The 19073-nt window shown below is 37.9% G+C and overlaps 3 protein-coding genes across 3 annotated transcripts; 1 reads left to right on the top strand and 2 right to left on the bottom strand.

Annotated features, from left to right (window-relative positions):
* Positions 1–662: 662 nt before the first annotated feature.
* Positions 663–4143, bottom strand: LOC113763324 (protein SMAX1-LIKE 3-like). The gene is made up of 3 exons (XM_027307094.1): positions 2759–4143; positions 2255–2507; positions 663–2153 (listed from the first exon to the last, which is right to left on the bottom strand). The coding sequence occupies exons 1-3, from the start codon at positions 3964–3966 to the stop codon at positions 987–989; spliced, it is 2628 nt and encodes an 875-aa protein (XP_027162895.1). The 5' UTR covers positions 3967–4143; the 3' UTR covers positions 663–986.
* A 4350-nt stretch (positions 4144–8493) lies between these two features.
* LOC113761072 (eukaryotic peptide chain release factor subunit 1-3) lies at positions 8494–11889 on the top strand. Its single transcript, XM_027303889.1, has 2 exons — positions 8494–8664; positions 10291–11889. Exon 2 carries the CDS (start codon positions 10314–10316, stop codon positions 11625–11627), a length of 1314 nt encoding a protein of 437 aa, XP_027159690.1. The 5' UTR covers positions 8494–8664; positions 10291–10313; the 3' UTR covers positions 11628–11889.
* Positions 11890–14415: 2526 nt separating this feature from the next.
* On the bottom strand, positions 14416–15376 carry LOC113763042 (transcription repressor OFP13). Its single transcript, XM_027306726.1, has one exon. It carries the CDS (start codon positions 15260–15262, stop codon positions 14498–14500), a length of 765 nt encoding a protein of 254 aa, XP_027162527.1. The 5' UTR covers positions 15263–15376; the 3' UTR covers positions 14416–14497.
* Between the last annotated feature and the right edge of the window lie 3697 nt (positions 15377–19073).

A 19073-nucleotide genomic window follows, 5' to 3' on the forward strand; every position in this document is an offset into this window, starting at 1 on the left:
CTAAGCAAAATCTTTCTCTGAAACAGATATTATAGATACGTGGGCAGTGTATCTTTAACGCCTCTAAGTACATACATACTCAATATATATATGGATAATAATTCATGTTTTAATAATGTCTGTTATTCTTATTCCATGGTACTTCTTCGTACTATCTTAATTGATGTAATCGCATATCTTCGATGCCGCTAAATATTTCTGGCTTCTCAGAATCACCCAAAACATGTAGAAATATAATCAATCCAATTACCATTTAAGGAACTTATGTCTTCCTAATTATTCATTCCCCAATTTCTTGCCAAATAGATGCAACCTTGTTCCGTAACATGCATCCACCAATCGGTGCATATATATAGGTACATAAACCACCTTAGATGTGTGTTGGTGAACATTTTTTTTGATGAAAAACTAGATACATTGGCTGGCTTTATGTGTGATATTTTTCTCATTTTACTTTTGATAGTGGACATCATTTGATAAATGCTGACACTCGCACATGATAAATACTAGAAATCGTAATATTCATCTTCAACTAGATTGTATTTTTAAAAACTTTGATGGGATTCACAAGTATCAATTCAATCAGAGAATCTATCGATAGTCAAGATAAAAAGAAAAAAAATTATACCTATATAAATAAAGATGGTAACAACACCGACAAATTGGAAAAGCATGAAAAAGTAAGAACTTGACTAAGTTGCCTAAACAAAAAGAACTTGACCGAGTAGAACAAGCCAATCTTATATAGTAGCACTAAACAAGTTAAAAGATGGAATAGAAGTTACTAATATACATTGACTTCTACACGTCCAAACCCAAGCTTAAGCACAAATGTAAAACTTTTGATTTATGGCTAACAATCTTTGACCCTCACCCCAATATTGAAAGTAAATGAAAAATTTAAAAAGAAAAGAGAGGGGAGAAAACTTCAGGAAAAGCCTAACGTAGAATTTTTCAAGATGAGTCAGCTAGCTCCTTAATTCTTTTCACACCACTTGAACTTTGAACATAACTTGCTTGTCCACCAAATCCAAAATCCCAATGTCAGCAAACGGGTGCTCATTTGCATGGTCTTCGGTCGCAATATTCAAATCTAAAGAGGCACAAGGTCTCTTTTCCTCCAAGTTATCTCCAATTTGTTCTTCTTTCTGTTCACAATTACTGTTTCTTTCTGAACCCATGTGAGGAGAAGAAGCTCTTGAGACTGAGCTGAAGCTATTACAGCTGAAAATGACAATGGCATCCTTAAAAAGAATCATTTCTCCATCAGGAAGTGTAAGAGTTCCGCTTTCAATAGCTTTCTTGACACCCTTTTGGGAATGATAATTAACTTGATCCACATCTTCCATGAAAAACACACGACTCGGATTTTCATGAACTGCATCTGCAAATCTCTCGAGATAACTCCGCCCATGTTCGTCCCTTGATCTTTTGTTGCTAACTTCTTCTGTCGAATCAGCTCTTGTCGATGAGAACGAGCTAAGACCTATATTAATGAAGTTATCTTGAGAACCAAAAACAATTCTTGCAAGCTCTCTAGCAATTTTCTCTTTCCCTTCACAATCAACACCTAAGAAAAACAACCATGTTTCTTCTCTATCCGTTTTATTTCTTTTCTTGCCTTTGTTGTTGCTCTTTCCTGACCTGCACTCCAGGATTGTACGAGCAATCTCTGGTATATTTTCTCTCTGCCATGGAACTTTCTTCTCCAATGCATTGCGAAGAATCTCAAGATTCTCAGGGTTATCCTCCTTGAACTTAGGCAGTAAGCAATCCATATCCCCACTTGCTTCACTGGAGGAAGCTGAATTAGGACTAGAATTTGGATTAGATAAAAGGTCAGGTTTGATGTCTGGCTTGTACATTGCCAAAATTTTGGGTTCAAGTGCTTCCTCCTCACTTTCTGATACAAAGAATTTGCGTTCTTTAGGCGATTGATTTGGACCGTCAGGTTCAAAAATCAATGGCCAGGTGAGGAGACTTTGATGATGCGATTTAGAGCTTGGTTTGTCATTTGAGGACATTGAAGCAGATGAACAAGGAGATGCTGAAGAAAAGTTTGAGGCTTTCTCGAGAAAGTGAGGGCTCTTTTTGTGAACCGATTTGCAGATTGAGTTCCATTTCATGCACAGATCTCTAATCTTGTCAAATTCCTGTTGAACAAAAGAAACAAAAAGAAAATGTCAGTTGGAGAACCTAATAATTATAGGTTATAAACGAATTTACAAATGACATTTTGATCAAGAAATGAAACCTGATCATTGTTTGTTTTTCTTCTTTTCTCTTCCTTGTACTGTTGGAGCCATGAAGGCAAGCTTGAGCTAGTAGTGTAAGTGGCATTCATGGTGTCACTTTCAAGAGGACCTCTTGCTATGCTCCTAGCTTCTCTTTTGAAATTGGCCACACAATCTGCACAGCACGTCAGGTGCTTCTCAGCTCCTGCTTTACTCAGTAACCAACTGGACCCCTCTCCCGCTGCCTTGCTTCCGAAATGATTGTTCAAATCGCTGGGAAAAAAAAGTGATTCAAAGACTATACCACATCTACCAAAAATTAACTAGCTAGCAATAAAATACTTCTCAAGAAAGAGAGCTGCTTTTGCTTTGCTGAAAATAGTGCTAAATAAAGTACAACATTCCTCTAATGATGAAAAGAAGGACGTAATATCCGGCTATGTTAGTCATTATGATGAATAAATGCTGCTTATATTAACAAGGAAAAAGAACTAACGTTACGAATATGGCATTTGGTCATTTACCTCTCAAGGTTAAGGCTGAGAGCCAAACTTCCAACGGGAATTGTAAGAGGATGAAGATCCCAAAGAGTCTCCAAAGAAGGACGGCCAGCCTTACATTTCATGTAAGTCTGGAAAGTTGCAATCCCCATAATCCACAACTTTCCACTATCCCCCATCCCACACAACAATCTACTAAGCTCCATTATCATGTGCTCCACTGGCGAGTAAAAGCTAGCCTTTTGTTCTCCATATGTAGACCAAAACTCGGAAACCCACTTAAGATCACCCAAGTACAAAACCACCCCTCTACTCAAATAACTTCTTACTAATGATCTAAGCTCCCCAAGTTTCTCCTCAAATTCTTCCCTAGAAATATTCCTCAAAGTAAAAAGAGGGACACTGATAAATTGCACGGACCTCATTTCCCCAGGAACATTTCCCTTGTCGAATTTATCTATCACTCCTTTAATTACACTTTCACCTGTAGCTGGACACTCCCCTACGATAACAGTGTTTTTGGTCCTTTTATTCATCATTGAGCTAACAATACTCATCACATCATCATCCCGTACTTGTTCAGCAGCTCTGCTGAGTGACAACCTAAATTGACTCGAAGACAACGTTGGAGAAGATATGCAATTTCTAAGAAGTAATGGTTTGATACTTTCTTTAGACTCACGAGCACTGACCGCAGGACTATTATTATGGGATGTACGATTCTCCAAGGACACTGCTTGTTCTACCTTGGTTTTCACTTGAGTACTCGAAAAACCGGCTTCTCTCATGACTCTACTAACACTAGGGTCATCTAGGATGGAGATTACTAGCTGTTCTATCTCTACCTTGAGGGCTAAAATGGGCTGCTGCTGGTTTTCTATGGAGCCGCGTCGTTGATGGGCTTGTGCACGCTTGAACGCAGCAACCAAGGCGTTGGAGAGGGAAGGGAGGTGTGAGTGAGGGGCTAATAAAGGGCTTGATGTAGATGTGGGGAGACGATTGAGAGCTACATTGAAACAAACCTCAAGGGCTTTGCATTGGAGGGGATGAGTGTGGGATTGGAGGCAGGCGCGGCGGAATAGGCTGGCGGAAGAAGCAAGCATGGCATTTGCTACATGAAGAGGAGTTACTTGAGCATGGCCTCTCCTTCTAGCAAGGCTAACTGCTTGTTTCACTATGTTTGTAGCTTCAGCTGTTAGAGATTGTTGGAGAGGGTAACCTCCAGTTCTCATCTCGATTGTGTTTGAGAGTTGCTTTTCTTTGAACAATTTTCAAGAACTCTAGGGTTTTGTAGGTTTAAAGATGGATAACAGGAAGAATGTTCGGCTTGTTTGGATTCATTAGGTCAGGAAGTGAAGTTGGTCACTTGTCCGTATGGAGGATTTTGCTGAGGTTTTGTGGCTTGGACATTTAGCAGTGCTGAAGGGCTTAATAGAGGATGTGAAGTGGGGTTTGTGCCTTTCTTGTAGTTGTTGGTTTTGTACGCGAAAGTGGAATGCATGTGAGACAAAGCTAAACTGTCTCTCTTTCTTTCTTTCTTTTTTTTTCTTTATTTTTGGTTAAAGACTTAAAGTTGTTTCTCTAACTTTCTTTCACAGGGATAAAGGTGAGTAGATAATAAGAAGTTGGACTGGCTATCTTTTGTAGAAAGTTTTAACAACAATTGTGGACACTAATCGAAAAGAAAAGTGTATGATATAAGTTTCCATTTGAATTTTAAAAGAATGCAAAGTTGAAAGTGGGAAAAAAGCAAGCAAAAATATTGTTTGATTGAACAGAATTTGAAGAAGGGAAGGGAAGTACTGTCTGGAAATTCTTAATTTCGAAACAGTTTTTTGGCATAATAAGCTTTGCAACACTAGTTAGAGATATTCCCTGATGAGTAAGAAGAATTTTCGAAATAACGATGTCAATTCTAGAATTAATGAATAACATTTTGTAAATGTGGACAGCAGCAGCTGCCTCAAGAAACTTCCACGGTAACATGTTTAGTAAAACGATCGAAAACAAACAAAAAGTCTTTGCTAGATTTTTAGTATCATGCAAATCTGAATAGAAGAAGAGTCAATAGCAGATACTTTAATTCGTTCACATACAACACCTACTATTATATTATATGGTAGTAATTTGAGTAATAATGCAAGTGTAATCAAATGTCCAACAAATATGCCTTCAAAAAAAAAATTAGCCAACAGATATCTCAATCAAAACTTTCGCGAAAAGAGAAAAAGGTGAAAAAGGAGAAAGGAGAAACTAACATCAATTCCGAGGGAAGGAGAGAGGGGCCTGAAAAGAGAGAGCGGACTGTCTGTCTGTTTGAAGGAATCGGGAACTGTGTGTGTGTGTTTTTGTGAAGTTAAGCTAGTAGGAGAGAAAGGAATAAAGCATTTTTGGAATGATTGATAGAATAAAGGATTCCTAAACGTACATTTTGTGTGCCTGAAACCCATGAAGAAACGTTCTGCTTTGTTGGGACCCAAAAAAGATAAATTTTCTGCTCTACTATAAAAAATTTTAAACTCTTCCACCGCCTCTTGATTATCGTGAGGGAATCGTCTCTCAGTATCATTGATGAAAAAATTCAGTCTCTCATAATGAAAATGAGCAATTTTAATTTCTAACAAATAAAAAATGATCACTTTCCGTTATTACTTTTTCGTTCGAATTTTTGTTGAAATTAATCACGTACACATCACTTGACCAATTTTTAAAGATTTAAAATGGCAAATCACTCTTCACCGTCATCTGCTGCTACTGTTGTCTCAAAACCCTCATCTTCTTTGCAAGTTTTTGTTATTTTTTCAAAGGGATGTCCAACTTAATTTGCTCCTTCAGCCTACTAAACCAACCCCTCTCCACAAACACTCTATGTACTATTCCTAATTATTGAACTTTTTGGTATGGTTGGAGGAGGCATGAAAACAATCATAATTAGCTAATTAATTATCCACAAAAAGGAAAAGGAGAATCATATGTTAGTATGTAACATAGTTTCAAAATATAACCCCGACCGATAATTCACAAGTAGGAGTTAATAGCCTGAGCGTTTAGACAAAATTAAAATTCCAAATGTGATTTAAAGTTTCTTTGTAGGCTTCTAATGACTAATCCTCCTTGGCAAGTGCTAAAGCAATCTATTTCAATAAATCTTATCTTATATACATTGACAATGTATATAGTATACACTATCATGATTTGATGTATGACACTTAATGCAAATTTTGAATTTCAAATTCAAATTTGAGTTGTGTGTCATGCATGTAATGGTGAAAGTGTTTATGTTGTCAGTGTATAAATATTAATCCATTTTATTTTAGTTCACTTTTCCCGTATTGAATTTTTTGAGATTTTTTTATTTTGTTGTTTTTGGTCATCTTCTGGACCCCCAAGACCGAGACATGTGATTCAATTTTGATAATATTCATCCGCTAATGATTGAAACTACTATATTAATCTTCTCATCCACTTTTACTAATCTTCATTGTTGTCCGTTTCTGCGAAAAGCAAGTATACTATAAAATTAGGATGTCATTTCTTTTTACTCTTTCGGGGCTAAGCATTTGTGGTTGTGAAAGACTGAGATTGTACAGTTTCTTTAGCAAATTAATCAAGATCGCAAGGGATTACCCGGTGTGGAATTTTTAAAAAATTGTGGTTTCTTCCTCTCTCTCTTTTTTTGCGGTTAAATGGAGGCCCAATCCAAATTAAACGGCAAGATATCCAACTTCATCTACGACTGCCAAAATCCCAAACCATTTGTAAACCTTGCTATAACAAAACCCCAAATTTCCGCTAGTAAACAATCCCAGAGGCCGAACCCAATTCTGTTCAACGTATAAAAAATTTGCGGTTCCTCTACTTTCTGCTCCCTAGCTGATTTCTCATCTGAATGCGTTCTCCCACGATCATGGGCTAGCAAGGGTTAACATGTATTCGGCCTGATTAGAAATGGACTGGGTTACTTTTACACTGGCAACTAATGGATCGGCAGTAAGCCCATGGTTAATTATAACCTCTAAAGCCTTCTTCTTGGACTTCCTGTCAATTCCTTCTCTTGTATAGTTTAGATTCTGCATCGGACTCCGAAAAACGAAATGACAAAGATTAAATGGAATTCCTGATTTACCTTTCGCTTTGGGCCCCTACCAGAGTCCAGCACATGCCCCATGGCAGCAATCCTCCGATTAATGGAACCATGGATGGCGTACTAAAAAATGAGAGTCTTACTAAAGCGTCTTAATACAGAAATGGCATAGGGCAATGTAGAGCGTAGATGCTAACAATTTGAAGCAAAGATTGTCTTGCCAAAATTTGACGTTTTGTACTTAATTTTAATTCCATGTATCAATTAGCCTTCTAAATGTAATTACTTACTTTTTTTGTTGGGATTTGGCTAATAAGGGTACTCATTAAGGGAGCCCTTTAAGTGTTAATTTTTTTTTTGTAAGAATAAAGATAAATTGTGTTAAATTTTTTTAATGAATAAAATTATTTCACTTTAATAAGCAATGCATGAGAATGAATGCACAATGGTAAAAAACTCCAAATGCAAATACCTAAAAATTTATCTCTATGTCTAAAGACACTTGAAAAAGAAAAACAAAAATCCAAAAGGCAACTATTTTTTTAAAATTTCCAACGTGGTAGGGTTGAGATTTTGGAGATTTTAAAAAAAAGGGGAGGAAGAAGGGGAAATTGAACTTAAAATAACCTATAAATTCTAGAATCTCAACCTTAACTGCTAGATGAAGATTTCCTTGACTTTTTTAAAACATATAAAATTTTAAGTAATTAAACAATTCCTAATTTATATAGTAAAAAAATCTTTTAGAAAACTAATCCAAATTTTGGAAACTTGAACTCTAAATCAAAACATGTCTATCTCAAGAAGCTTCTCTTTCTTTAATTGTTAATACGATATATCTACAAATTTGGACAAAGGAAAAAATAATGGAAACATATCTATTAGTAGTAGTACGAGTGATAATGGAGGGAGAGAGGCTGGAGAGGATTTGATCTAAGGTTAAAGTTGAGGCCTTCTCCCCTCATAGAAAAAATTTGAATTGAAAAAAAAAAAAAATGAGAAGGGAGGGAGACTCTCTCTCTCTTTCTCTCTCTTTTTTGGGAACTAGAATACCCTATTTTAGGGTTATGATCCGTTTCATTAGATTTCTCTCCATTTGTCTCTCTATTTATTTATATTTAATTTTATGTTATGTCATAAAATCATGTAACCATGTCACTAGTTTTCTTTTGATCTCTAGATCAAAATACTAAAAAATGATCCATTTTTTTTATGGATTACATATTATTTACACTTTATTTACACACACTGACTTGCTTGTATTATTAACATATTTTTCAATCATCTTTTTATCTCACATACATCATATCAAAAAAGTATTACAGTATTTTTTTTTAATAAAATTATCTCAAATAATCTACTATCCAAACATATACAAAACAAATAATTTGCAATGAGTTAAAATTATAAATAATTTGCAATGATTAATCAAATGGAAAAACTCAATCAATTTCTCACGAAATTTTATGTATAATTAATATAAATAATGAAATATATTATCAATGGTTTTGATTTTTAAAAATAATTTTAAATTAATTTTATTTAAATGTAATGGAGAAAAGTTCTCTCCAATCCAATGTAACGGAGCGGTGTCTAGTCCCTATTTTTAGTGCGGGGTGTCTTTATTAGCTGGCACTTTATGAATATGCCGAAATTGGTTGCAATAGTAGCGTCTAATAGAGCGGTAGCGGTAGTAGTAACTCTCGTAAGTGCTGACTGTGTCGCAGTGCTGCATCGCGGTGGCCAAGTGGGGAGGACAGGGAACTCGGGTCAAGAAGGAAAACTGCACAGCCTCCGCCGCCCACTGCACCTCAATCTTCTGTTTCCAAAGATTTCTTCCTTCAAGGTAACCCACTCTCTCTCTCTCTTGATCTATCTGTTTATATCTCTGATTTCAACTTCTTGTCGTCTTTTCGCTTCTTTTCTTTTAGGCCATTATAGATACAGCGCGTAAGCTTCCTGGTTTTTACTACTAAGAACCGGTGCTGTCTGTTCTTTTTCAAGTACTTTGTTTGTTAATATATTCATTTACGGTTTCGTTTGTATTTCTGATGTGGGTTTTGTTGATTTTAGTGTTTTATGATTGGAAATTTGTTTTTTTTGAATTCTGAATCAATTAGCAGGTAAGCTTCTATATGGGTTGTCCTAGTCCTTTTTCCCCCATTGATTACTTGTAGTTGAGTAATCTGGTACCTTTGTTTTATCAAGAGTTATAGATTCTTCAGTTTTGGTTTATTAATATGAAAATTTTTGTTTTATGATAGTGAGAAATTCAGGGCTGTTTATTGCGGCACTAGCTCAAGATTTCTTGTTATGACTGAAGTTATTATGAGACGCGGTTATTTACAAGAATTTATGGGGATGATACTTTGTTGATTTGCAAGCAGTTTCGACGATACAACTAATTTTTGAAACCATGGGGACATCCCATGCTCATGTTGGGTGAATCTGTTCTCAGCATGTATGCGTAATCTGGCTTGAATGGGCAAATAAATTGAAAGATATGTCTAAGCAAAATGCAAACTTTCCAAAACAAATCAAGTATGGAGAACTAGTCCTGAATGGTAATTGGGCGGCGTCCAAGAGCTATTAGTGAAGCTGCTTTTAGTTTCAAAAGCTCCAACTCTTTTCTTCTCACAGAGTTCTTTTGGACTCGAAGTTTGTTCATATCAACTTGTTATGCTACCTAGGAATTAGGATGCTTCTGAAGTTTGTTCATACTCGCATGCAGCTGGATTTTTATGGATAGAGCTCCTTTTTGTGCCCAAGGAGGGGGGATAAAAGCGGGGAAAAAAAAGGAACGAAATTTACCTACTCTGTGCTATTTTATGCTAATTTTTCACAATTTTTTTCAATAATGCGACCAAAACAGCTCTCTATAGCATTGATGCACACTGACTTGTTAAGACATTGGATGCTTAATGGAGTTTGAGGATTTTATGTTCATTTTTTGCCTGTGGTTATTTCATAGTGACAATGCTTACTTGTATCCATCTGATTCCCTAAACTTAAGGGAGGATCATTATGGAACCTATTTTCTGTGAAGTTGAGCTCCTTGGGCACCTTCCCACTTACGTACAATCATTCTGGGCTATTGATTGAATAGAAAATGTTAGAAAAGTGTCTCCTTTTTCTTCTTTGTGCCTTTTCTGTGGCTGATGTCGATCTTGTTGTTCATCTTTTCAAGTTGCTTTACCTATGAAAGCATATTATTGTAAGCATTAGTGCATGTTAATCTGACACCTTGGAGAATGTCACTGAAATTGCGTTTCAGTTGAGGAATGTATAATTAAGCACCCTTAGTGGAGATACTCATGACAGAATTCTGCAATCATGTGGCCATATCATTTCTGGTCTTTTTTTCTGTTTCTTGTGTATGCCTTTCTTATTGTCTAGTATTATGAGCAAGGGATTTGTCTACTCATGACTTGTAAATTTTGATTTTTGTACTACGGAAATGCTATCTTGTCAGGTTTCTCTGGTGCTGTTTTTGCAATGGCTGATGGTGCAGAAAATGATAAGAATATAGAAATATGGAAAGTTAAAAAATTAATCAAGGCCCTAGAATCCGCTAGAGGAAATGGAACCAGCATGATCTCCCTAATCGTTCCCCCTGGTGATCAAATATCTAGGGTCAATAAGATGCTGGCAGAAGAATATGGAACAGCTTCAAATATTAAGAGCAGGGTGAATCGTCAGTCTGTATTAGCTGCAATCACTTCTGCTCAGCAGAAGCTAAAACTTTACAACAAGGTCCCCCCTAATGGGTTAGTGCTGTATACTGGAACTGTAGTGACCGAAGATGGCAAGGAAAAGAAGGTTACATTTGCCTTTGAGCCTTTTAAGCCCATAAATGCTTCTTTGTACCTTTGCGACAATAAGTTTCACACAGAGCCTCTAAGTGAACTCTTAGAATCTGATGAGAAATTTGGATTTATTGTCATGGATGGAAATGGAACCCTGTTCGGAACCTTGAGTGGCAACACCAGAGAAGTACTTCACAAGTTCACAGTTGACCTTCCAAAAAAGCATGGAAGAGGTGGGCAATCAGCTCTTCGTTTTGCACGTCTTCGAATGGAGAAGCGCCACAATTATGTAAGGAAGACTGCAGAGCTTGCAACACAGTTCTTTATTAATCCTGCCACTAGTCAGCCAAATGTGTCGGGGTTAATACTTGCTGGATCAGCTGATTTCAAAACAGAGCTAAGCCAATCAGATATGTTTGATCCACGCCTCCAAGCAAAGATACTTAATGTGGTAGATGTATCATATGGTGGGGAAAATGGTTTCAATCAGGCCATTGAACTATCTGCCGAAATTTTGGCAAATGTGAAATTCATACAAGAAAAGCGCTTGATAGGGAAATTTTTTGAGGAAATCAGTCAGGATACTGGAAAATATGTGTTTGGTGTGGATGACACGCTAAAAGCTTTGGAAATGGGAGCTGTGGAAACACTTATCGTGTGGGAAAATCTGGATATCAATCGCTACACTGTTAAAAACAGTGCGACTAACGAGATTGTCATAAAACATTTGAACAAGGACCAAGAGGCGGACCAGAGCAACTTCAGGGACGCAACCACGTCCAGTGAATTGGAGGTTCAGGAAAAGATGCCATTGCTGGAGTGGTTTGCTAACGAATACAAGAAGTTTGGTTGCGTGCTCGAGTTTGTGACAAACAAATCTCAAGAGGGATCTCAGTTCTGCCGAGGATTTGGTGGCATTGGTGGAATCCTTCGCTACCAGCTTGACATGCGATCTTTTGATGAGCCATCTGATGAAGGGGAGCTCTATGAGGATTCAGATTGAGCTTCGTCTGCCTGCTCCTTCTGATTGGAATTGGGAGATGAATGTTGTAAGGTCTGCAGTTAGCCCCATGAGTTTTGGATGTTGTATTACAACTTTGATTAAAGAGTTTTGCCTAAAGATGTTTACATTTGGTTGTTTGGACTTGTGTTGGAAGATTGCATTTTGCTAGAGTAATGCAAATTGGCAATTCTTGTTGAATGGACCTGTATGCCCTAATGTTTGTCTGAGTTTGCAGAAGATGATTTTAAATTGTTAGCTTCAAGGAGTGGTGCCTGATGTTGCATTTATATAAACAATACTAACAAGGAAGGCAGAGAATACTACGTTGAATTTGTTTGGCGGCTTAAAAAAATGCAGGATGAAGATTAATATGTACTCTCGGATAATCGACACGTGCAGGTCTTGCTAAGATACCAGAATGACATATTATGTCCTATTTTTGTTGGATAAAAATAGTTCATGCCACCTCAATAAAATAGGGTTAGGATGATAGATTTATGTTGTCAAAATGGACTAAAAAATCATTCCGTGAGTGATTGTGGGACATCAGTCGTTGTATCGGCAGTGCAATCTGCCAAGACTGCTTTCTTCTCTTTACTAAATAAGGAGAAGCATAGCATGAGATAAAGGGTGGAAATTGGCGAAACCATGATAGTTCTGTTATACATATCATGGTTGCTTCTAACTGCAGAGAGCGTCAATATACGGTGTTTGGGGTTCCTGTCCTTGTTGAGAAATATAATTGGATTGTAGATGAAAAGATCCCTGGTTATGTAAATACATAGTTACACTACATGGCAAGAAACAAGTTTCGACAAACATAGAATTGAGATTAATTCTAAAGAAGTCTCTAAGGGGAAGTTACAGCTTGTCAAATCATTCTGAAGAGATCAATTCCACTGATACATGATCTGGGTTCTCATGATATCTGAATAATGAAGGCTATAATCAAACTCTACTGGTTAAATTAACTTGAGGAAGAATTGTTATGTCAAATAATTTTCGATCCAGCTGCAGCCGCATTTTCATTGAACATTTGTGCTAGATTCGCTACCAATTTGAAATGGTGTCTTTGTCCACCAGTAACATTAAACAGGTGAACAGGGCTTTGGAGATTTTACGGTGGTCCGGGTTCCATCTGCAAAATTTTGGAATGTGGGGAAAGTTGATGTGACAGAGAATTGATGAAGTCCATCCATGGTGGCCACTGACCCTTTTCTAAATGCGGATGGTGTTCTGCTTCTTGCACCATTGCACCCTGTTCAGACTGATGTTACCTAATGTCCTTGCTCCATGTGAAGTGTACAAACCTTCAAGCAGTTCCGACTAAGGGATGTGTCCTGCTGTTTTTTACTTCATATAGCAATTTGTTAAAAGACTAATGTCTATGCGATGCTCAGATGTCCTCGCGGGCAGCAAAGGCAGATGAAGCAGCTCACAGCTTTACTGCAGACATTAACACATGTCGCATATCAATCTGTTGCATCTTCAAGCCCATGTGATTCATCTTCTCACATGCATGGATGAAAGGGAAGGAAGACGCGTTGGTGAAATGAAATGGATGAGAACTGAAGCTGTGCACGAAAAATTTCAATCATCGAGTAATTATTTGATTGTCATTGTCATCCAGCTAAAATATTGAGGCGTGGTGTCTAACCAGTACTGGTAAGTTTGGTCCTTGATGCGCTGTTCCCAACAGAGACAATAATAATTTGATGTTGTTTAAAAGTCTTCTGTCGACTATAACTTACTAGTCAATCTAGCTATTAGTCGTAAGAAAATTTAACACCAGAACTAATCAGTTTCGCAACCTGAGCAAGTATCTTTCTTACCCATTGTTTTGCCTTTTTTTTTTTTTAATATTTTTCTTTTGTTCTTTTGGTTTGTTTGTTTATTTTCCTTTTTGTCATTCCTGCTTGAGATACCTGAGAAGTGTCTTTTACACCCAAATTTCTTTCAAATTGCATGATTTTACCTTTTCCAATCGAACTTCAGATTACCTACGTTGATCAAATCGAAGAAGATGTAGATGGAAGCATTTATATTCAACCGGATAAGTAGTAGTACAAGGAAACAAAAGAAGAAGAGGTATTTTGCAAGATCACAATCATTGGTGGGGCTAAAAATATAGATGAAATGATCAATGGTGTATTCTGGATTGAGCCTGAATGCCATCAACCATGATCATTGGTCCTATTCCAGGTTTTCAATTCTTCCAGGCTGGCCCTTGTCCCGCATTATCCTCCTCCCATGCTTCTTCCAACAGTAAGGACCAGCCCTACCCACTCCCCTCCCCCACTTCCTTCCCTCTAACTTTTCCCTATCTCTTTCCTCTTCTGGTTTCCATGACTTCTGGGCTCTTACCATTTATCACCTCAGGAGATGCTAGCTGATAGTGGTATTATCAAAACCATCATAGTACAAGACAATGGAGAGACTACACGTACATCCATTGCATGCTATCATAAATAGTCTGTTGCTAATTAAAGTGATGTTCATCGCCTTGGTCATCAAATAGCAAAGACCCCAGTTCTTGCTCACCAAGATGTGTCCTCAAACCGAAGAAAACTCCCTAAATCAACAAAAGAAAAGCAAACAAGAAGCGTTTAAACAACTGAACATTTTTTTATCTACAAGCCTGGTTTTTTTTTTTTTTTTGTCTCTTTTGAGATGCTTTTTCTGTTGGAAGTGGTTGGCGGTAGATCATCAAAGAACTGCATTTGTCCTACATCCTACGCAACTGTGAGTGAATACGTTCCCTGACTTATGTGAAAGAGAGAGATCAAAATTGACATGTGGTGTACATTGTTCATTTCTTGAGCATCCTACTAATATACAAAATTTAATAGTATACAAAATGAACGCTAAGACTAATGCAGTTCTTCCACTATCTGGTCTCCTGCATCATCATTATCAATCTCCTTCTTCTCCTTTCGACCAACAGGAGATAGAGGAGAAGAAGTAGGAGAAGAGAAAGAAGAAGAAGCAGACAAAAATGAAGAATCATGATCATGGTCAGAACAAGACTTGTTAGAATTGGAAGACGCAAGTCCAATGAGTAAATCAACAAAAGCCCCCACAATAAATCCGTGATTTGTCTGCCCATTCATCTTTAGATACCATGCAAGCAACTCTTCCAAAGATTCCCAATCTTTTAATCCATTTGTCTCCACCATTTCCTCCATAGACTTCTTGAAATCCAAATAAGGATCCTCCGATTCCATGGCTAGCACAACACTCTCTTTCAGAGGTGGAAAAGTTTCGCAGCTTTTCTCAACTTCTGCTGCTTCTTCCTCTTCTTCTAAGATCATAGAACTTCTTCCTCCAGGCTCAAAAAACAACCTTTCTGACCTCACTCCCCGAAGTATCATCTCCAGTGACTCTTCCCCTGAGTTTTCCTCGGATTCAGTTGAGAAGCTGGCCGACTCTGATGAGTTTGTAAACCAAGAATCTTGTGTTTCAGATATCCCGATATCCAAAGGGTCGAAGTAGACAGAGTTAACCGTCTTGAACACGTCATCCCCGGCTCGAAAAGAGAGTGTCTTGGGCTGGTTGCAAGAGGGCCATTTCTGCATCAAGGAATGATGGTTCTTTGCTGTTTCTTTGTTCTTGAAGATTGAAGGGATCAGCTTCATTTTCCTGCCTGTTTTCCTAAATGGGGTTGTGATCTGAAATCTAACTTTTCTTGACTTTCTTTTAGGGAGGTGTTGGGATATGTAAACTCGTGAATGACGTGTGTTCTCAATGAAGAGGGGGGTTGGTATTTATGAAGATCAGCAGGAATAGGAGAGGGAAGAGAGGTGGAAAGAAGATGGGGCTGGTAGGACCTTTCATGTGGGTATTAAATTGTAGGTTTGACAGAATTTATTGTGACACGATTGCAGGCTTACTTTGCAACAAGCGAACTACGTATAACAACATATAATAGACTTTTGGTTTTGTGATTTGTCAACTAAACTGGTTTTAAAACACAAATTATGTTCATATCAACAGTTTTGTTTGTTAATCAAATGTGGCCAGCCTGCTCATGTTAATTGTTCATGCAGGTTCGTCCTGATTTCTTTATGTTTCGGGATAATGACAAAATCCCATGTCGGAACGTGGTTGGGGGTTTTATTCTAATTTCAGCTACCCAAACATATGATCCTTCAGATTTTGCCTGGAACAAAAAGTAAATCAAAGATACCATTAAATAAATCGAACAAGAGCTCTTTATGTTTTGGCATGTGAAATTTCTTTCATGCTGATGGTATCAAGTTAATCATGACGGATCCGCGTTGGAACTTTGGTTCGCGGTTTAATCCTACAGAGGACCGAGTAAAATAAAATCCCATGAAATGCTAGACTTGGTCAGCAATCAGCTCCCCTGTTTGACTTAAGATGAGGGGTGGCTTAATTTGGAATTTCACCAATAGTGACTGAATACAATGGAGCATAATAATAAATATGAGAATGTATGTCACAGACATGAAATTATGTGGTAATCGTATCAAATTTTAAAATGTGAGACTATACATCAATCTCAATTGTAACCGACAGGGTTCGAGTATTCAAGAGAGTAAACGGAGAATCGCTCTTAATTTACTTTTTTTCTTTAAAAAAAAAAGGTGAGAATGTACACCATAGACATAAAACTACGCGTTAACAATATAAAAATCCAATAAGAATGCAATTGGTAAATAAATTTTAGTACGGAAGGATATTTTGGAAACATGAAGTTTTGAATTTGTTAGAATGCTCATTCAAGCTCTGTTAATAAGTGCCTGAAGATAGCAGGCAACTTCGAAAAGCATCAAACACTTTCTACGCTTCTTGTGGTCTGGTATGTCAAGGGCAGCCGATTGGTATTTATGAATAGATGACACAGGTATCAGCTGAAAAATCGACCAAGGGGGTCCATAGCAATAATAACAAAGAACTGCTTTATTCAAAAAAAATGTCAAACTATTTGCTAATGAACAGCATGCAAAAGTCAGCTTGGAACCTTCATGCATTGGCTCTAGTAGGATGGATAATTGCAGCAATCAAGAAGGAACCATTTCTAACCCAAAATTTAACCATGCATAATGAATTCTTTTCTACAAAAGCATGAAAAGGCAGATATCATGTGAATTTTATAATTATTAGAAGCAGTTGGAACACTCCCACGGAAATATGCACGCTTGTCCTTGCCAGAGTATTTAAGATGTCAGGTCAGGTAAGGTAAGGTAAGATAGGACCTCAAACAACTTTAGCTTTTACCATAAGAGAGGACATCTAATAGCCCTACAGGCACCCCAGACAATACTACAGTCCTACTTCTTCAGCTTTCTTTTTGCCACTGTGCAAGCTGCTAATATACATAAGGGAAATTTGCCAAATTGGTCCCTAACATTTACCAAAAACACTTTTTTAGTCCCTGACATATAAAATCAGCCAAAATGCTCCTTCACATTTAAATTGTGAGCCAATTTGGTCCTATTGCTCGTTTTTCCTCATTTCTCCGGCTAAAAATAGCACGCCCCTCTCACGTGGTCATATTTTTAGGGGCAAAACCGGAAACACATTTCATTACCGGTTGAAAGTAAAAGGATAGGGGACCACCACCAAAATACACATTTTACCTTTGGCTCTCAAATTACCCTTTACCCTCTATGGAGCCACCGGAAAACGACGCCGTGGCTGTTGCATCAGCTGAGAAAATCATCCTCCGCTGGGACTCCACAGCCTCCGAGGACGCCAGGGACAGAATCATCTTCGATGGCGATCGATATGAGATCGACAAATACTTCCAAGCCGTGGATGAAATCCAACGGTCAATGGAATCCGCCAGCATCTCAGACGACTCTGCTAAGGCCAACAGCGCGATCCAGATCGCCATGGCCCGCCTAGAAGACGAGTTTCGCAATATTCTCATTGCTCAAACTTCCCCTCTCGAAGCCGACACTCTGACCGATCCCAGCTCTTGTTCCTTCCGCTCCACCGCTTCTATTGGCAGCAGCGACGGCCACTTGAGCTTGCTGCCGCCGCCGCCGCCGCCCCTGCACACCGAGGAAGACGACTTCACCGAGACCAGCTTGGCAAGTTTGGTAAAGAAAATGTGATCCTTCCAGGAAACTTAGCCTTTCTTTTCGTGTGATTCCTTTGCCCAAAAGGGGCGGCTCAAGCATCATGTATGGAAGGTGTACAAAGTATTCAGGATGCCACAAAAAACTTCACTCATTCAGCGAAATCTTCTTGCCAGATCAGGGCATAAAGCTTGTGAATTCTCCATTTTCCAATCTAAGGGCGACCATTCACTCTTAAGTTGAATTGTCCAATTTTCAAGATTGATTATAACAAAATTGTCCATTCACTCTCAAATCACCTTTGGCTCCATATGCTTGTTAATTCGGGGATGCAAATAGGGTTTCTTGAAAGGGTAATTTGAGAGCCAAAGGGAAAGGGTAATTTGAGAGCCAAAGGTGAAATGTGTATTTTGGTGGTGGTCCCTATCCTTTTACTTTCAACCGGTAATGAAATGTGTTTCCGATTTTGCCCCTAAAAATATGACCACGTGAGAGGGGCGTGCTATTTTTAGCCGGAAAAATGAGCAAAAACGAGCAATAGGACCAAATTGGCTCACAATTTAAATGTGAAGGAGCATTTTGGCTGATTTTATATGTCAGGGACTAAAAAAGTGTTTTTGGTAAATGTTAGGGACCAATTTGGCAAATTTCCCTATACATAATATCTCCGGACTATTGAACCCCAAGAAACAAGCGTTGTTCTATTACTGGCGACCAGTGTATCTTTTCCACGCCCAATTTCAGCCTTCCTGTGTTCCCTCAATTAATTGTGCAAATGAAAGCTTCTTTACCTCTGCCAAGATCAGTCTCTACTCTGGGATTTGCAGGCCAGAGCCTCACATAATAAAAGCTCTTCATCTTACCCAAAAAGAAAAAGGAATTATAACATGGCTAAATGGAGAGCTTGAAAGTCGAATCAAGCCAATGTCCATACTCCCTACCGGTTAAATTGGGTGTTAGGGACAAAATTTGCCGTTAATGGAATAAATTTAAAAGCCCCCTTATTTTTTTGTAAGTATATTGTATTTTGATCTCACCGGAGAGAAGAAATCGAGTGCTGTGACAAAAGTGAGAAATCCCAACAGCAATGCATCCCTAAGATTAGGAACATGGTTCAAAGACTCACCGTAAAAGGTTGAAACGGCCGAGTCACATCGAATCACTTCGAATCATCCCGAGTTAACTCGAAATTTTATTATTTTTACTAATTTTTTAATTATTTTTGTTGATCATATTTTTTATAATTTTTAGAATATTAAATATTTCAAAAATTTTCGTCTCGTCGAGATCACGACCGATATGCCGAGACCGATGTGGAACAGTCCAAACCGCGACCACGACTTTGAACCATGATTAGGAAAGGGTGGCTTGCCTTCAATGGACATGCAACCCTTTAATT

This window comes from Coffea eugenioides, chromosome 2 (assembly GCF_003713205.1).
Source record: "Coffea eugenioides isolate CCC68of chromosome 2, Ceug_1.0, whole genome shotgun sequence".
NCBI lineage: Eukaryota > Viridiplantae > Streptophyta > Magnoliopsida > Gentianales > Rubiaceae > Coffea > Coffea eugenioides.

What these genes read in the sequence shown, in the direction of transcription:
- LOC113763324 (XM_027307094.1), bottom strand. Translation starts at nt 3,966, where the DNA reads ATGAGAACTGGAGGTTACCCTCTCCAACAATCTCTAACAGCTGAAGCT. An exon ending in CTCAGCCTTAACCTTGAGAG is followed by an intron (nt 2,508 to 2,758) that starts GTAAATGACCAA and finishes TTTTTTTCCCAG; the next exon opens with CGATTTGAACAATCATTTCG. An exon ending in GAAAAACAAACAATGATCAG is followed by an intron (nt 2,154 to 2,254) that starts GTTTCATTTCTT and finishes TTTGTTCAACAG; the next exon opens with GAATTTGACAAGATTAGAGA.
- LOC113761072 (XM_027303889.1), top strand. Translation starts at nt 10,314, where the DNA reads ATGGCTGATGGTGCAGAAAATGATAAGAATATAGAAATATGGAAAGTT.
- LOC113763042 (XM_027306726.1), bottom strand. Translation starts at nt 15,262, where the DNA reads ATGAAGCTGATCCCTTCAATCTTCAAGAACAAAGAAACAGCAAAGAAC.